Raw genomic sequence first — 17463 nt, 5'->3', positions numbered from 1 at the left:
CTGCCCTCCACACCACTCTGGTTTTCATCCTTTTAGTGCAGAAAAATATCTCGCTGCATTGTAGGCTTGCTTGACTTTTCCTTTTGCAAAATCAGATGATGATTCTGTCGCTGAGTGGGCAAAAGGTATTGTACAAACTCATTAGGAAACATACCGTGCATGTCACTTCCTTGATTCTTTGCAAAAAATAATGCCCAAAAAAGGGTGGGGGGAGGTGAACTGTGCTTTTTTTTAGCGTTGTTAAATTTCAGATAGCGAGCCAGGGGTTAAAAACACGGGGAGAGCCACGCCGGATCAGACCAAAGGTCCATGCAGTGCGGCCTCCTGTTCCCAGCGTGGCTAACCAGCTGCCCCCAGGATCCCACAGGCAGGTCACAGGCGCCCTCCCGCCCAAGCTGCCCACATGCAGCATCCACTGGTACTGACTGTGATGCCAGAGGTGGCTATGCCAAGACTGATGGACACGGGTAGCCTTCTCCCCCTTGAATTTTCCCTGTCCCCTTTTAAAGCATCCAGCTTGGCGCCCATCACTTTATCTCATGATAGTGGATTCCACAGCTTAACTCTGCACTGAGTGAAGCAAATCCTTCTTGTTCTCTGTCCTGAATCGCCCACCAATCAACTTTGTGAGAAGACCCCTTGGGTCCTAGCATTATGGGAGAAGGAGTAAAATGCCTCCTCACCATGCATAATTCTGTACACCTCTATCGGGTCTGCCCCTACTTGCTTGCTTTCTAAACCAAACAGTCTCAACTGATACACCCTTGCCTCGTGGGTCAAGTGTTCCAGCCCCTAATCCTTGTGGCCACCGTTCTCTGCACTTTTCCAAATCTCCAGTACACTTTATGGGTGCCACAACCAGAGCGTTGCACGATCTGTTGCACGAAGGAGGTTTCACTGCAGCTCAGTGGATGGACAAAGCGACCCTGTGATCACTGGACAGCTGAAAAGGGGACGGGAAGGAGAAATGAGGTGCGGGAAGGGCTGAAAGGAGAGGAAGGAAACGGTAGTGTGCAATTCTATGGAAGTTTAAACAGGGAACAAGGTGAGCTCCATGCAGCCAGAGTGACTGGGCATGCACGAGGTGTGGGTCTTTTTTTCCGTCTCAACACGCAAGCAATTGCTCCCCAAGCTGCACTGCAGTTGCAGGAGCTCAAACCTGACCTCTGCCTTGACTCTTGGGCAAGTTACGTTTCTTTTGGGCTCATCAGCTTGCCTTCCAAGAAATGAGTGTTTCCTAACCGGCGGTGCTTGCCATGGTAACCTCTTCGTGAATGGGCAAGGATGCCCCCTCCATGGAAGCCATTTCCTGAGCGCACCCATAATGAGCTCAGCATTCCAAGCACTTGCCTCTCAAGTCCCATACTTGTCCTGCTCTCATGCTCAGTGCAGAGCTCTGGCATCTGTTAACTTTTTCTTGGCCCTTATTAAGTTTCCTGCAGTTCAAAAGCATGTTAGGAAGGAGAAAAACTCTACTTCCGACAGCCTTGTTTTCCAAACTACTGACAAAGCTGTTTGAGCTGAGCATGCTTCTCTTGCTTCAGCAACCGCAGGTGCACATTTCTGGAAAGCAACTCAGGTTAGCACGGAGGTGGCAGATGTTTATTTAGAAAGAAAGATTCCATATTCAAGAATTGAATGGGTAAGTTGGCTTTGCTGCCCTGCACCAAGCAGCCTGGAACTGGCCCTCCCCTTCCAATGGCAACAGCAGCATGATCAGGGCCGCCTCCGTTTATTATTCAGGACACACTGGGAAGTCAGTGCAGTGGAGGGTGGGGAGGAGCTGCCTTGGGGAATACCAGGTTCAACCCCCCCCCCCCCCCCGCCAGGACGTCCACTGGACCGTCTCTTCATCTGGCCTACCTTTCAGAGCTGTTGTGAGTGCCCATTTTATATATGGTGCCCTGAGCCCCTTGGAGGAAGGAGTAGAAATGTGGCAGAGGCCATCCTCGTTTCCGCACTTGGGTCTCACTGGACGTCGGCGTTCTGCAGCCAAATTCCTCCAGTGGTGGACTACAAGCTACAGCATCACCCAGCATGGCTGGGGTTGGGGATACTGGGAGTTGTAGCCCAGCACATCTGGACAATGCCGGGTGGGAAAGGGTGTGATGAGTTGCTATGGCTGCGCTCCAGAACCTTTCCAGGACTGAACTTTCAAAGAGACTCAGTGGACAGAGGGAAAAGAGGCTTTGTGCACCAGCGAGCACCCATAGCCAGCCAGCGCTGGGGTCGGATCTGGTGGCAGAGCCACCTCCTTGCGACTGTCCCGCTGCACCAAACCACACCATGGCCCCAGGTGAAAACGGCAGGTAAGTGGAGGGGAGCCACTCCGACCTCAGTCGGCCACCGTTCCACAAGGAGAGGCTGACTGAGCACACGGCCAGACGGAAAGGGAACGAGGCCAGGCAACTCTGAAGATCCACAGGGCGGCCCCTCTTGGGCTGTGGGCCCTGGCAGGTGCCCATGGGTGCCAGCACTGGCAGCAGCACCACAGCCTGCTCCCTGCCAGCCAGCAGCCAGATCTGGGGTTGAGGGCTACTGGCTCCCAGGTCAGAAGGCATCTGACTTCGGCAGGGCCCTCGGCCCTGGCGCTTGACCTTTGAAAACTGAGGATGCTGGCGCTTCTTCCTGAGAAGGCAGCTGCAAGCTATTGTTATGCCTCTCTCTCCACACAATGTCCCTTGCAGGCACCACAGCACAGTTCTAAAAATACCACCAGGGCTTATGCAAGCAACAAAAGGACCAGCTTCCCGTTTTCTCTCCCTCTGCGGCCTGCCCACCGGGGTCTTCCGAGATTGTTTCCTCACACGACACTGGAACTGAGCATTTCCCATGTCTGGCATCTCTATCGAGTAACCCACAACAGCCACCAAGGATAACCTGCCCCATCCATGAGGTTTTCCTGCACAAATGAAGTGAAATGTGCCAGATAGACAAAGGTGTAAGAACGGGTATTCCTTACTTCTGAAGCACTCTAAACATGACACGCATGTTTACAGCACAATCCTAGTCTTATTTCTGAGTAGACATATACTTAGTGGGATTTACTTAGGAATGCCCTGTGTGTTTAGGACTGTGTGTGCAGGATTTCAAGCTGGCTGCTCAAACCTGTGCATATTTACTCAGGCAGAAGCTCCAACTGTGTTTGGTGAGGATATTCCAATTAAATCTGCAATGCTACATTTTTATGTGGGAAAAACAGGTCAACAGCTGTAATCCTTTTTAAAATCTGGATATTATTTATTTATTTGTAAGTTTGTTATCCTACTAAGTATTTTTTAAAAAATTCTAAGTGGAATGAGCAGGTTCAACACTTAACAGGCAGATTTACCACCCTTATTTAATTATAAAGACCACATTTCATGAGATGCGGCTTTTCTCAGCACAGTTTGTAATGTTTTGCAATAAGGGATATTGCCATACACAAAGAAGGCGTGCAGTTTCTGTGCATGTGTGTATTCTTTTCATGTGGCATAAAAAGCGGGAGATAAAATTGAAACTGATCGTCCAGCGCAAGTTTTCAAGTTGACTCTAGAAAAGCGTTTTTAGAGCATTTCCGCTTAAGTCTGACCATTCTTGGCTGGGACTCATGAGCGATTTGCAGCTTCTGAAGTTATAGTAGCTAAAATGTGATCCCTTGTGCAATATTTATTCAGAAAAAAGCAAGGAAGTCACAAACATAGATCTCATTGAACCCATGAACATGTAAGCAACCATCACAGGCGAGCCAACTTCGAGTATCTCTCGGCTGTGCATCTATAATATGGGGGTCATTAAAGCCACCCTACCTAGTGGAACTTACCTGAAGCGCTGCATATCGGTGATGACAATTATGTCCTGTTGACAAGGATGCAACAGCGAATCTGAAGTGGGATCTCCCTCGTTCACCTCCCTCGTTCAGATGCTGGTATAAAACAATGGGCTGGATCTAGATTTAGTCAAGCTTAGGACAAACTCCGTGAAATCAATGGGACCAAAGTTGTCTAACTTTAATCTCATTGCTTCCTGTGGGTCTACTCAAATTATGACTAAGTCTGGATGCGACCCTATGGCAACAACAAATTTCAAGCTGAAAACTGCAAAATAGAAGCCCGCTAAAATTCTCATAATGTGAAAATGTATCTTCTCCTTTGGCTGGCAACTTAATTAAAACTTGGATTCTGTGCATTCAACACCGCGTTAACAGCAAGAAAGGGAACAAAAGTACCTTTGCTGTGAACACAGGAGGGTCAGAGTCTCTTCCCACATTACACTTTTAAGCTAGTACACCCACAAACTATCTGAGGAGCACGTGAAGGTGACAACCATCCATCCTGTAAGGAGCTAGGGCTGGCTCAGCACAAAGGCAGAGTTTGCCCTGCGCAGTGTACATGAGATCTGGGTGGCGCCCATGATCCTCCTTCCATGCTTGCGTGTTGGTTACGCTCAACGGCCGCTATCAGAGCAGGTGCAGGGAAACCTAAATGCAAACTGAAGCCACTTTAAAGTGGGCACCCAAATTATGGCGTGGCGGAGGCTGCGTGCCCCTTTCTGCCACAAGCATGGCGGGGCCCTGTATGTGCTTGCACAGCATAAGCAGATGATACACAACCCCTCCACTTGCTCCTCTCCCACGTCAGCATATGCACCATGGCTGCCACATAACACAATCTTATTTATTAATCTACTTCCCAATATCTGAGGCGCTCTGAGCACTTAACCAAGAGTTAAAATTAAGCAAATGTTAAAAAGATATACACATCAGTTTAAAGAATTAAAAACCAAGTTGGCAGCAGGGCAAAATAAAATGGAATATATAAAAACAAAGTTTGAAAATTAAGCTACTGTAATACTGGGAAAATAAAAAGTTCTTCACCTGGCACCGAAAAGTGCACCTCTTTGTGGACTTTGATTATTCCAAAATCAGGGTGCCACAACCGAAAAGGCCCTCATCTTGGTAGCCACCTGCCTCACTTCCTTTGGAAGGGGCTCCCAGAGAAAGAACCCCAGTGATGATCTCAGGGTCCAGAAAAGTACGTATGAGATGAGGTGATCCTTCAGATTACCTGGCCCTCAGCCAGTTAGGGATTTGGATGTTAGTACTAGCATTCTGAATCAGGCCCGGAGTTCAACCAGTGTAGTAGTGTAGAGGGCTGGTGTAATGCGTTCTCATGAGCCAGTCCCCATGACAGCCTAGCTGCCTTCTTTTGGAACAGTTGATCAGTTCTGGACCATTTTTAAAGGCAGCCCCATGTACAGCGCATTGCAGTAATCCAAGCAAGAGGTTACCAGGGCATGGATAAATGTAGCTAGGCGCTCTCTGTCCAGAAAGGGTTGGAGCTGGTATATCAGTTTAAGCCGATAAAAGGTGTTCCATGCACAAGTCCACTTGTGCCTCAAGGGACAACTCCAGAAGCACCTCCAAAGTGCGAACCTTGTCCTTCAGGGGAGTGCAGCCCCATCCAGAACAGGCTGAACATCCCCCAACTGGACAGATGGACCACCCACTGACGGCAGCCCCTTCTTGTCTGGACTGAGCCTCAGCTCGTTGGCCCTCATCCAGTCTACTGCCGTGCTCAGACACCGATCCAGGGAGGCCGCTGCCTCACTTGGCCTTGAGGGAAAGGAGAGGTGCAGCTGAGTGCCATCTGCATATGGTGTCGCCTCAGCCCATCCTCGGGTTAACCTCGCCCAGTGGTTTCATGCAGTTGTAAAGCAGCACAGGAGCTATTTCGGAGCCCTGCGGTACCCACAGCATCACTGCCATGGCACAGAGCAATCATCTCCCGGCATTACCTTCTGCAACGGGCAGGTCAGGTGGGAGCAGAACCACTGCAATGCAGTGCTTCCCACTCCTAGCCCAGCCAGCCTGTCCAGAAGGATAAAACTGTTGATGATACTGGAAGCCACTGAAAAGTCCAGGAGTATCAACAGGGTCGCACTCCCCAGTTTTCTCCCAGCAAAGATTATCCCACAGGGGGACCAAGGCACTTTCTCTTCCAAGCTTGAACCCTGACAAATGGATCTAGGCAATCTATACTGTGCAGCTTCACCCACTCAGCCACCTGGCCTGTACATCCTCTGGGTCCGGGTTAAGCTTTTTCCGGAGCGCTGATGAAAGCCTCTTGCACCGCTCCCTCTCTCAAGGAGGCCGGGGCCAAGTAGAAATCCCTTCCTTCGTTGCTCTAACGCGCCATGAGGGGGAAGGGCTGAGCACACATGACCAAGTATCTTATCTGCTTCCTGGGGAACTGGATAAGGTACCCAATACAACTGGATCAGACGGTGCTCCGGATGCCTCTGCTGGTGGAGCTGCATCAATCGCGGCGTCCAATTCATGATGAACCTGAGTGACTTTATCTTCCAAGGGCCATGCACATTATCTTCCAAGTGAGCTGCCGAGGGCTCCACAATTTCTTTGTCTGGGCTGGGATAGGATAGGCTATGAGCCACTTAGAAAAGCTCCGCTGGACCACACTGAGACGATGCAACGCTGGCAGGAAAGAACCTCTTCGCCACCCTCACCGCCACGGAGTAGGCTCGGGGTCGAACTCTGACCCACATTCGAGCAGACTCCGCACAAGATTTCCTGTACCTGCACTCCTGCTTCACTGCCCTCAACTCAGGTGGGCCAGGCCTTGCTAAAGGGAAGACGGACTTGGGAGTGATCGTATCAACCGCCCGAGCCATCTCTGCATTCCACAGAGTGACCTGGGCTTCGGCAGGAGCGCCAGCCATACCAGTCAGAAATCCTCCACTGGAACCACCTGGATCTATTAGCCTCTTGGGCAGAACATTTTAAAAGATCCCCCAGCCTTGTAGAGAGGAAAAGGAGCTGGAAGTCTAAGCCTGGGCAGAAAGTGATCTGACCATGACAAGGGGGTTGGTGTTAATCCCCCCACTTCCAGATCACCGCCCTGCTGCCCTGTTGAGAAAACCAGATCAAGGGGGTGTCCTTTGTTGAGACAGCCCCATGGTTGTCATGGCAGCCATGAAGTCCTGAGCTGCTCTGGATACAGCAGCCCCAGCAAAAGTTAATATCCCCCCAGAACCAGGACGGATAAACATCAATGATTAAAAAAACCAGATTTTTATTTAAATAGGATTTTTAGTTTTCTGTGTAAGATACATTATAGTCCAAAGGTTATTCATCACGAAATAAGGATTAGTTTTTAATTAAGTAACATGAGCTTGTATTCATGTAATTTTTAATTTTTTGGTAAATGAATTTCATTAATCCATTCACAATGTCATGCTCTTCCTGAGGTTTCCATAAGATCATTGGGCCATTTTTCTATCTAAAAGATATTATCACAAGATGCTTGGCTTTACAGTACTCAAAACTGTGAATTTTGTCTGCAGGAATCACATGCCTCTTCTTTACAGCAAGACAGTTATAAAACAAACATACAGAGTTGAGGGGAAAAAAACCCTTAAACCCATTGTTCCTTTGCAGATCTACATACACAGAATCAACCCCTTACCTCTGAAGTGCTACATTTCAAAAAAAAAAATCAATGAATAGAAGGATGTTGGGAGTGGAATAGATCTGCACAAGAAGCTAAGTGTGAAGAGGGAGGAGCAAACAGTAGAAATGAAAGTGAAACCTTTTAAGCAGACTATTCCAACAGTCTTTCCGTGTTTTTTTGTACAGCCTGAGGTTTATCATAGTATTATCACAGTTTATCATTATTTATTTATGTAAACTGTCCTGAGGCTCTGCGAAAGGATGGCATATAAATATTCTACATAAATAAATATTCTCCCCTGGCAGAAGAAAACCTATAATGGCAGGAGGCTATAAGAGAGACCCAGTTTGGGAATATTTTACTGAAGTTCCTCTACCTACAGGTAAGGCAGGTATGCTTGCAAAGCCATGATTTCAATCTAGTCTCACTAACTAGTGATTTAAATCAACCCCCCCCCCCTGCAGAATCATCATCCTGGGCCTTCATCACCAAGTCCAAGACCACCTCCATCAGCTCAAGCACAGAATCTGAAGGGCAGTGGGGTGGGTGGTTCCCCAGAAGAATCCTTCATCTGTCCAGGGCACCCAGCCCAAGGTCCAACCACTCAAGATCTACAGCTGCCTGAATGAGAAGCCCCGAATGGGAAGCAGTATTCCTGTAGACCTCTGCCACTCCCCTTCCCTGGCAACGTGAATGCTAACCCTGGCGTCGATGCTAGTGCTGTACCCATTACTCAGCAGGGCACAACTGAGAGAGCGTAAGCCCTCCCAGCTCACTCGCCCAGGTCAGTGAGTTAGTTCAGAAGGTTAATTTAAGAACACGGGGGCCTGCCTTCCAAGGAGTCAGACCATGGGTCCATCTAGCCCAGTGCTGCAGGCACTAACTGGCCGCAGCTCCCGAGGTTCCGGGCAAGGTCCCTCCAGCCCTGTCCGGACAGGCTGGGATCTCCTGCCTGCACTGATGAGCCACGCGCAGGCCCCACGCGCAGGCCCTCCACGTTTGCAACACGCGGGCATCCCCAGTAGGTCTCCCCCCCAGGCGACTCCCCGCCACGGAGCTCCGCCGCCATCCAGTCCGGGTTAGGCAGATGCGCTCTGCCTTCCTGGCGGAAACCGAACAGGCAGAGCGGAGCCCTGACACGCACGTTCCCCGAACAGCACATCGCCAACTCTTTATCCACCCTCGCGGGGACAGGTGATCGTGTGCGCGCGTGCAGCTATTCAGTGGCCCGATCGCCCTCCCCGCCCCCTGTCCCGCGCGAACAGAGTTCACACGTGCACGCAGAACAGGCACCGGGGCGCGCGCCGCGCCCTCCGTGCGTGCGCGCGCGGATGGGCGGCCGGGGCTCTCGCTCACCTGCCGGTGGCGGCCAAAGCGTTGAAGAGGTACGTGACGGGGATGGCGGAGAGGGACAAGACGAAGACGCCGGTGGCCGCCGAGGCGCTCATCCCCGCGGCTGGCGGGCGGGCGGGTGGACGCGCTCGCTTCCTTCCTTCCCTCCCTCCCGCCGAGGGCGCGCCCCCGCCTCGCCTCCGCGCCGGGCTTTCCGCCCCTGGCCGGCGCCGCCCGCCTCGCCTGCCCTTCACGCCCCGCTCCCGCGCGGACGGCCCATTCGGCGCCCCCCCCCCCGGTACGGCTGAGTCCGCCCGGGCGGGGCTCGCCGCCCGCGCCACGGGACGGAGCGGGACGGGGACGGGGCCGGGGCCGAGGCCGGGGCCGCCCGCAGCGCCGCGCACGGGGGCCGCTGCCCGCCTGGAGCGCGCGGCCCCGGGGGTCCCGTCCGCCTTGCGCTGGCCACGCCGGTCCGCCTCCGCGCTCGCCCGCCGTCGTGGTCGCGCCCGGGCAGCCCGGGAGTCGGCACGGGAGGCGGGCTGGGAGGCCGAGGGCCCTGCGCGCTCAGCGCCGGTTCCCGTGCGCGCCCTCCGGCCCTTCCTAGGAAGTTGACACGCGTCTGCCGAGGCTCGGTTCGAGGCAGGGAGTCTTGGCGGATCGAGCGCGCATTTGCAGGAGAAAGCCCGCGACGAACTCCGCGCCCCTGCCTTCCCCGGACCGAACATGTTGGGAGACTGGGAAACGGGCTGTTTTTGTTTTCTTCTTTCTAGTAGACACAGGGTTGCCTCTCAAGCTACAAGAAGCTTTGTTAAAAAATGGACCCACCCTTTTCCCACGTGCACCCAGCCTCGGAATGTGGCCCTGGGATAGCTGCCTCCAAATTGAGACCAGCCATAAGAGACTCCCAGCCATCATCCCCAGACAGATTTCCTGCACGTGCCTAGGCAGAAGCAAGGCCCCTGGAGTTCAGTGGTGCGTGTGGCCAGGTGGGCGATTGTGTGCATGGAGCGGCCACAGGACAGCCCTCCCTGCCGTGGCAGCCCCAGTCGTGCTGAATCACCCAGCTGCTGAGGAGCTTGGGCAGGGGGAGTGCTTGGCACTGTGTGCAGGGAGTGCTGGGCTGGATGGACCTTTGGTCTGATCCTGCAGGGCATGGCTTATGTTCTTGCATTCTGAATCCCCCAGGCAGTGTGGCAGCTCCCACCATGTACGACAGCCATACTACAGGTCCACATCCTTGGGCTGGTATCGGCCTCACTGAATTAAAGCACACTGCATCAGAAGCAGGAAATGTTATCTTGGATTGGCAAATAGCTCACTGGCTTGAGCTTTGGCAAGATGCTGTCAGTAGCCAGCTTTCCCCAGCCTTCAGTTATGCTGAACTACAATGCAATCAGACCTAGCCAGCATGGCCAGTAGTTGGGGATGATAGGAGTTGCCATCTGAAATGATTGGAGGGATGCAATATATCCTATTCTCCTGCCCTCTTTCTGTTCTTGCTTCTCTCCCTCTTTGCTTACCTGTACCAACCCAATTAACTCCCAGGCAGAGGGAACACGAGGCATGAAGGTTACGGTTGCTCCTTCTCAAGAGCATGAGCACATCAGCCAGGAAGATGAGCACAAGGATATGGCCTGCCAGGGAGAACTAGATTGGTGGGTACCAAGCACAGGGACTATTTGGTGGTGGCCCTGCAGCTTTACAATTTACTTCCTGGAGGAATATGCAGGTCTACCTTATGGACATTTGGTAATTGTAGCATTGTATGATTTTTTTAAAAAAAATCTATTTATTCTTGTGGTTGATTTGATTATTATTATTTTGTTCTTGCTGCTGTATGTTTCAACTTTCTTTAAAATGACTTCCAAGGACAAGGGTGCAGGCCAAGTAAATGAGCGGGGCAAAAAATGCCAGCATTTGCAGCTTCAGTCTCCAGGTAACTAAATCTCCAGAGAGGCATTTCAGGGGCACACCTGAAAAGCCGGGAAGCCACCAAGTCAGCAGTGGAGGAAAGAGGGAACCCAGGGGCGGGCTTTGTGCCCCGGGCCACAGGTTCTGCGCCCTTGCCGTAGGATGGTCCTTCCCGTGGGGATCCTTCAGCGTGTTGCTCCCTCTCTGTGTGCATTTCTTTATTTGGGCTGCCCACTGCGCACGTCCTGTGGTACACAGCCATGTGCCATCGGACATGTATTCCTGGCACTGCATGTGACAGTGATACGGGGCAGAAAAATACTCCACAGAATTTTTTCCAAACAACTTTTTCTGGTGCTTTATTTTCAGTGTTTATTTTTCCATTTCATAAGTCCTTTCATGACAATGAACAGATGCCAATTGCGAGTCCAGTATCAAGCAAGTTTTGCAGCTTTCCAAGCTGTGGATCACCGCATGCTAACATTTGGGCTGCTGAACTACCGTCAATCATTTTCAGTACCTTTGTTTGTTTAAATTTGAAGGGAAAAACAATGTCTGCTTTTTTCTTTAAGTTCTTATAAGTATGAAATAAAACAATCTACATACGTGCTTTACTTCTTTTTTTTCCAAACCTTTCAGGTCAAGTACTTGTGGGAAAAAATTAACATGGCATTACTTTATTGTCTGTTTCAGCTTTGCAGTTTAATGGTGCATGAGTGTCCTGACAGGTTTAGACAGCAAATGCATGGCTGCCGGGGGCACGCTGGAAGTTGCAGGGTTGTTACTATCTAAAAATGCCAATGATTGCATCCTAAATTAGATTACAGTAGGGCAAGGGAGCAAAATCTTTTTCAGTGCCATGGCAGTGTCCTTCTGGGAACACCTGAAGGTAGATTAGGACTCCAGAAGAGTTGGATTTGGCCCCAGTCCACAAAGTTCTGCACCCGGACATAGTGTATCAGAAATCATCCCCATGCGAATGGAATCACTTCTGAGACACACTGTTTTGAATGGCAGAGAAAGCCTTTTCTTGCAAAACAACATCTCTAGTATGCGGCTTGTTCCTGCTTGTGTTTGGAAACAGCTTGCTTCTGCGGATTTATCTGTGCGACAAGAGAAAGACCTGGCTCACATCACTATTCTCACTTGGTTTGGGGTCTTCGATAGCCCATGATTGACAGACAAATGGTCAAGGAATACCTAGATGGAATAAACACTTTCAAATCTCCAGGGCCCTATGAACTCCATCCAGAGTCATAAAATAGCTAGTGGAGGAACTTTCAGAGCCACTGGCTATTATCGCTGATAAATCTTGGAAAACAGGAGAAGTGCCAGACGACTGGAGAAGGGCTAATGTTGTCCCTATCTTCAAAAAGGGGGAAAGATGAACCTGGGAACTACAGACCAGTGAGTCTGACATCAATCTCTGGAAAAGTTCTGGAGCAAATTATTAAAAAATCCATCTGCAAGCATCTTGAAGAAAATGCAGTGATTAATGGAAGCCAGCATGGATTTATCAAAAATCCTGTCAGACTAATTTAATCTCATTTTTTGACTGGGTAACCTTCCAATTGGACAAAGAGAACACTGTGGACCTAATCTATCTATACTTTAGCAAAGCTTTCAACATAGTGCCACACGACATTCTGATAAGCAACTTAGCAAAAACTGGACTAGATGGAAAAACCATTAGGTGGATCCAAAAATGACTGCTAAATGGGACACAAAGAGTTCTCATCAATGGCACCTTCTCAATTTGGATGGAGGTAACTAATGGGGTGCCACAGGGTTCAGTCCTGGGCCCAGTGCTCCTCAACATCTTTATTAATGATTTCGATGAGGAAGTACAAAGATAATCAAATTTGCAGACGATGCAAAAGTGGGTGAAGTAGCAAACACCTAGCAGACAGAACGAAGATCCAGGGCGATCTTGATAAACTTGAACACTGGGCTGAAAGCAACAGAATGAGATTCGATAAGGACAAACGCTGAGTCCTCCACCTAGGAAAAAGAAAGCAAGTGCATCGATACACGATGGGGAATACATGGCTCAACAGAACTGTAAAAGAAAAAGATCTCGGAGTACATGTGGATGATATGCTAAACATGAGTCAACAATGCGATGCAGCCTCCAAAAGGGCAAATGCTATTTTGGGATGCATTAACAGAAGTGTTACTTCCAAATCACCAAGACATAATAGTTCCTCTATATTCCACACTATATTCCTCACTCTCCTCACTCATCTGGAATACTGTGACCAGTTCTGGGCACCAAGATTTAGGAAGGATGCAGGTAAATTACAAAGGGTCCAGAGGAGGGCGACAAAAATGATCCAGGGTTTGGAAACACTGACCTGTGAGGAGAGACTGAGATAATTGGGCATGTTCAGCCTTGGGAAGACTGAGAGGGTCATGATAACCCTCTATAAGTACCTCAAAGGCTGTCACAAAGAGGAAGGTCAAGATATCTTCTTGCTGATGCCAGGTGCCATTGTATGCAAGTGTCTATCTTTGGCCTTCCCTTGGGGGTGTGGGTACATAGAAGGAATAATCCGTTCAAGTTGCGACAACCCAGATTCAGGCTGGACATCAGGAAGGGCTTCCTCACTGTCAGAGCAATAGGACAGTGGAACCAGCTGCCTGGAGAGAGACATTCCTGGACAGCCATCTGAGTAGGGTGGTGTAACGTGGCGTCCTGCAACAGCAGCGGGTTGGACCCGATAGTCTTCTTGGCCCCTTCCAACTCTACTATTCTATGATTCCATGATAACAGTAGATGATGGTCCAGGTTTCTCCTAGGCCATTCAGTCTGCACATGAGCCCTGCTCTGTCTCCCCAGCAGCAACCCCAGTGGACTAAGTTGTGTGCTGTTGTTCAAGAGGAGGAAAAGACCAGACTCATTACCCCTCCCCACATGCACATACCCCTTGCTCGTCAGCTGGCTACTTAAAAGAGCAACCTAATTCTCTACCACCAGTCTTACCCCTTCAGCTGACGTCCCCCTGATTTTACCCTGACAACACTGCAAGGTAGATTAGTCTAAGACAAAGCAACTAGTCTAGCAGGAAAAACTTCTGCAGCCTACAGAAAAGGTTTTGTCACACCAGTGCCTTAATATGGCATTCTGTTTGCAGGACTTTTGCTTCCTGTAGGATGTTTGAGCTGCATTTGAACCTCCATTGAACGATTTGCTACTTACAAACTAAGCATCAAATCTGAAAGTTGGCATTGCCAGGATACACATATGCCAGCCTTCCCCAATCTGGAGCCCGCCAGTTGAGTTGGACTGTACTCCCCCCAGGTATTATGGGAGTTGCAGTCCGGCCTTTCTGCAGGGCACCAGGCTGGAGAAGGCTAATATATCACATGTGTCTGGGAAGTCTGAAAAATCGCCCCCCTTGAAAAGGTTCACAATAAATTATTGCTTGCCACATGGAAAACCAAGCTTGGATTTTTCTCTTTGGTGAAGAGGAAACACATGTAGCCAGGAAGAATGGGAATGAGTTCTCACAACATTCAAACATTGGTGACATGCTTTTCATGACTGTCCTCTTGGGGCAAGAAAGAACAGCTTCTTCAGGGCGAGCAGGTCTATCAGCCAGTGGCACCATCCAGGCAGGACTGTGGGACTGGAGGCCAGGGTCCCAGTTGGCAGAATGCACAGGAAGGCATCCAAATACACCAAGTCTGGGTCAGCACATTCCCACTAAGTGAATTAATTCACCTTACCATCTTATTGTTAACACCCTTATGCTCAGAGTCCACCTGATATCAGTACCTTTTAGTCACAAATTAACCTTCCATGTTCAGAAGCAGTATACCCCTCAGTACCAGTTGGCAGTGGTCCATTTGGAAGGGCAGGACTCACCAGGGCCTTCTCTGCAGCCACACCCCAAGGGAAGGCCAAAGACAGTTGTGTAGAAGGGTATTAACAAACCAGGCCCTTCAGTTTTCATCTCCTCCAGGAAGTAATTGGTCTTCATTGGCCAAGCTACCTCCAGAATATTTCACAAGAAGAACAACAAATGGGAGAACTACTGTGAGGGTTGCAGAGAATGTACTGGCCCCTCCTGCTGAAAGACAAAATAGTGCTATGCTGTATTCCTGCAAAGCCCAAGCACTTCTCTGAGATGGGCAAAGATGCGGGGAAAGAACACCTCTGCCAGCTTCATACCCTCCTGGTGGATTTCCTGGAGAGGACTTTTTGGTCCCTGTTGAAGAGACACTGCTGGACAGGTCCTGAAGGGTTTTTTTTACTTAAGAACTATATAACTGTACTCATTTGCCACCTCATGGCTGGGATGGGGCCATAGCAGCCTGCTCTCTAATCCAAGGTGTCAGACATCTCACCCATGGGCCAAATCCAGCCTGCCTGGTCACTGATCTTTGGATAGCTTCCTGGGTTTTGTGCAGTTTGTCCCTCATTCCCAATGGCAGAATGTCATCCCCTAAACTTCATTACTGCCAATAAGAGCTAGAAGACACAATATACTGGTATTTCATTCCTCGGACTGAAGGAGGCTCGGCTCCACTGCCCATGTTATTGCTGGACCATTCCTTGCTCAGAGCAAGATACAACAGAAGAACTTTTTAAAAAATGCTTGTATACTGTAAGAGCTTTGACAACAAAATAATTACCGTGTCCTAACAACATAATGGATTTGCGTTGCCATTGCTTTTCTGCAGGCCTACATAGCAGTATGTTGAGTTGTGGATTGTTCGATTGTTCACAACGTGGGGATTCCTCTCCCCAGGCCGAGAGAGAAGGTACAGCAGCAAGGGGAGGCAGGACTGGTACCAAGGACTGGCACCATACCGCCGCTGGAGCTCACGACAGGATGCAGGCAGACAAGTGTCACCAAGGATGCCACTGGAGGGAAGAGCTTGCCTTTGCCTAGCTGTGCTCCTGGGTCTCCCGCTGGGCTCCTCAGGAGGCTGAATGCTCTAGCAGGGCCTGGCCCCGTCCTGCAGTAACTATGGCAGCTGGGCCATTCTGACCACCAGGTGGAGCCCTGGAGCTGCCCAGAGATGACAAGAGGCCTGCAGAGGATGGCCGACTTTCCTTGCACCCAGCGGGGCAAATCACAGGACAGAGATAGCCTTCCCCTCGTTTCTGATGCCAGCTAGAAGTGCCATCCACAGAAAGTAAACTAGGGGTGCAAGTTGGGAACAAAAAGATTTGAACAAGCAACATCCCTTTAAAAAAACAACAAGCCCCTGGCTTTCTTGGTGACAGAGAAAATGGTGTTTCTAAGGTGGCACCAGGCATTTAAATTGTGCCTTTACTTTTTAGAGTAGATCCTCTGCATTATCTTGGAACAATGCAAAACAGAGGGGAAACTATATTCCTTCGCAGTAGCAAATGCTTAGATATGCTGGGCAAGGAGACTGTGCTCTGACAGGTGTTCCCTATTTTGCAATGGATTATATTGCAGAGCCTTGTAGGCCCTCTACATCTTATACAGGGAGAAAAGTCTGTATTTCAACTGGAATTGGAACCTGTGGGAGGGACTGTTTTTCTTTATATGCTTAAAAGTGAAAATAAATGCCCAGCCCAGAAGAACATCAGAAGAGCCTGGCTGGATCAGACCAGGATCCGTCTTACCCCGCATTCTGTTCACACAGTGGCCAACCAGCTGCCCATTGGAAAGGTACATGGGTGCAAAGCACCTTCCTATACATGTTCCCCACCAATGGATCCAAAACAAGGGGCAAGACTGTTTATGGGGACTGGCTCACGGGAACACATTACACTAGTCCTCTTCCAGCTACGCTGGCTACTGGTTGAAGCCCAGGTCTGTTTCAGAGTGCTAGCACTAACATTCAAAGTTCTAAACAGCCTCAGGCCAGGCTATCTGAAGGACTGCCTCCCCTCATAGGTACCTACCCGTAACCTGAGCTGGCCTTCAGGGGCCCTTCTCCAGGAGCCCCCTCCAAAGGAAGTGAGGTAGGTGGTCACCAGAAGGAAGGCACCCCTGGTTTTGGAACGAGTTCCCCAAAGAGCTGCGCCTGGCGCCCACTCTGTATTATTTTCAGTGACAGGTAAAGACCCTTTATTTTGCCAACTTTTAAACAATCTAACTTTTTAACCTTGTTATATATTCCATTTTATTCTATACTGCCACTATGCTTTTGTGTTGAATTGTTATTTTAAATTAATTTGAGTATGTGTGTGTGTCCTAAACTTTTGTTTAATATTAGCAAGGTTCTCTGGGCTAATATTAATATTAGCCCAGAGAACCTTGGCTATTGGCCAGTATGAAAATGAATTAAATAAATAAATAAACTGGTGAGCTAGGTATATTGACTCTGATGTTGAAGATGGCTTATAGCTATCAGGACTAGTAGCCGTCAATAGCCTTCTTCATGGATTTACTCAAACTCCCAGCCAGTCGGCATCACTACTTCTTGTGACATTGAATTCCATAGTTGTAACTCTGCACTGGGTGAACCCCTCCCTTTTATTCCTGACTCTCCCACCAAGCAGCTTCATGGGATCCAGTGGGATCTTGCATTATGGAAGAAGGGGAAAATCTCCCCTTCCTCTTTCTCTGCATCATGCATACTTCTATGCACCTGTTATATCTCTTCTTGGTCGCCTTCTTTCCAATCTAGGCAATCCCAGTTACTGTAGCCGCTCCGTATTGGGAAGCTGCTGCAAGCCCTTGATCATTTTAGTTTCCCTTCTCTGCACATCTTCCAACTCGATAATGCCCCTTTTCATGAGCAGCGGGCCGACCTGTGCACTCTATTTTAAGTGCCGCAACATCAT

General features: G+C 49.6%; 1 protein-coding gene and 1 long non-coding RNA gene across 2 annotated transcripts in view; one reads left to right on the top strand and one right to left on the bottom strand.

Moving 5' to 3' along the window:
* TM6SF1 (transmembrane 6 superfamily member 1) overlaps positions 1-8932 on the bottom strand; it is a 30361-nt gene extending 21429 nt beyond the window's left edge. Inside the window, exon 1 of the mRNA XM_044439022.1 lies at positions 8805-8932. Within this exon, the coding sequence (XP_044294957.1) occupies positions 8805-8896 (92 nt within the window). The 5' untranslated portion in view covers positions 8897-8932. The remainder of the gene's footprint in view (positions 1-8804) is intronic.
* Positions 8933-12146: 3214 nt separating this feature from the next.
* LOC123027604 lies at positions 12147-13147 on the top strand. The gene is made up of 3 exons (XR_006415533.1): positions 12147-12457; positions 12572-12574; positions 13100-13147. It is a non-coding gene; the product is annotated as an uncharacterized LOC123027604 (long non-coding RNA).
* Positions 13148-17463: the final 4316 nt, after the last annotated feature.

This window comes from Varanus komodoensis, unplaced genomic scaffold, assembly GCF_004798865.1.
Source record: "Varanus komodoensis strain SLA01 unplaced genomic scaffold, ASM479886v1 scaffold33, whole genome shotgun sequence".
NCBI classification, from domain to species: domain Eukaryota; kingdom Metazoa; phylum Chordata; class Lepidosauria; order Squamata; family Varanidae; genus Varanus; species Varanus komodoensis.
The sequence above is the reverse complement of the archived record's forward strand: the minus strand, read 5'-3'. Positions and strand labels throughout refer to the sequence as shown.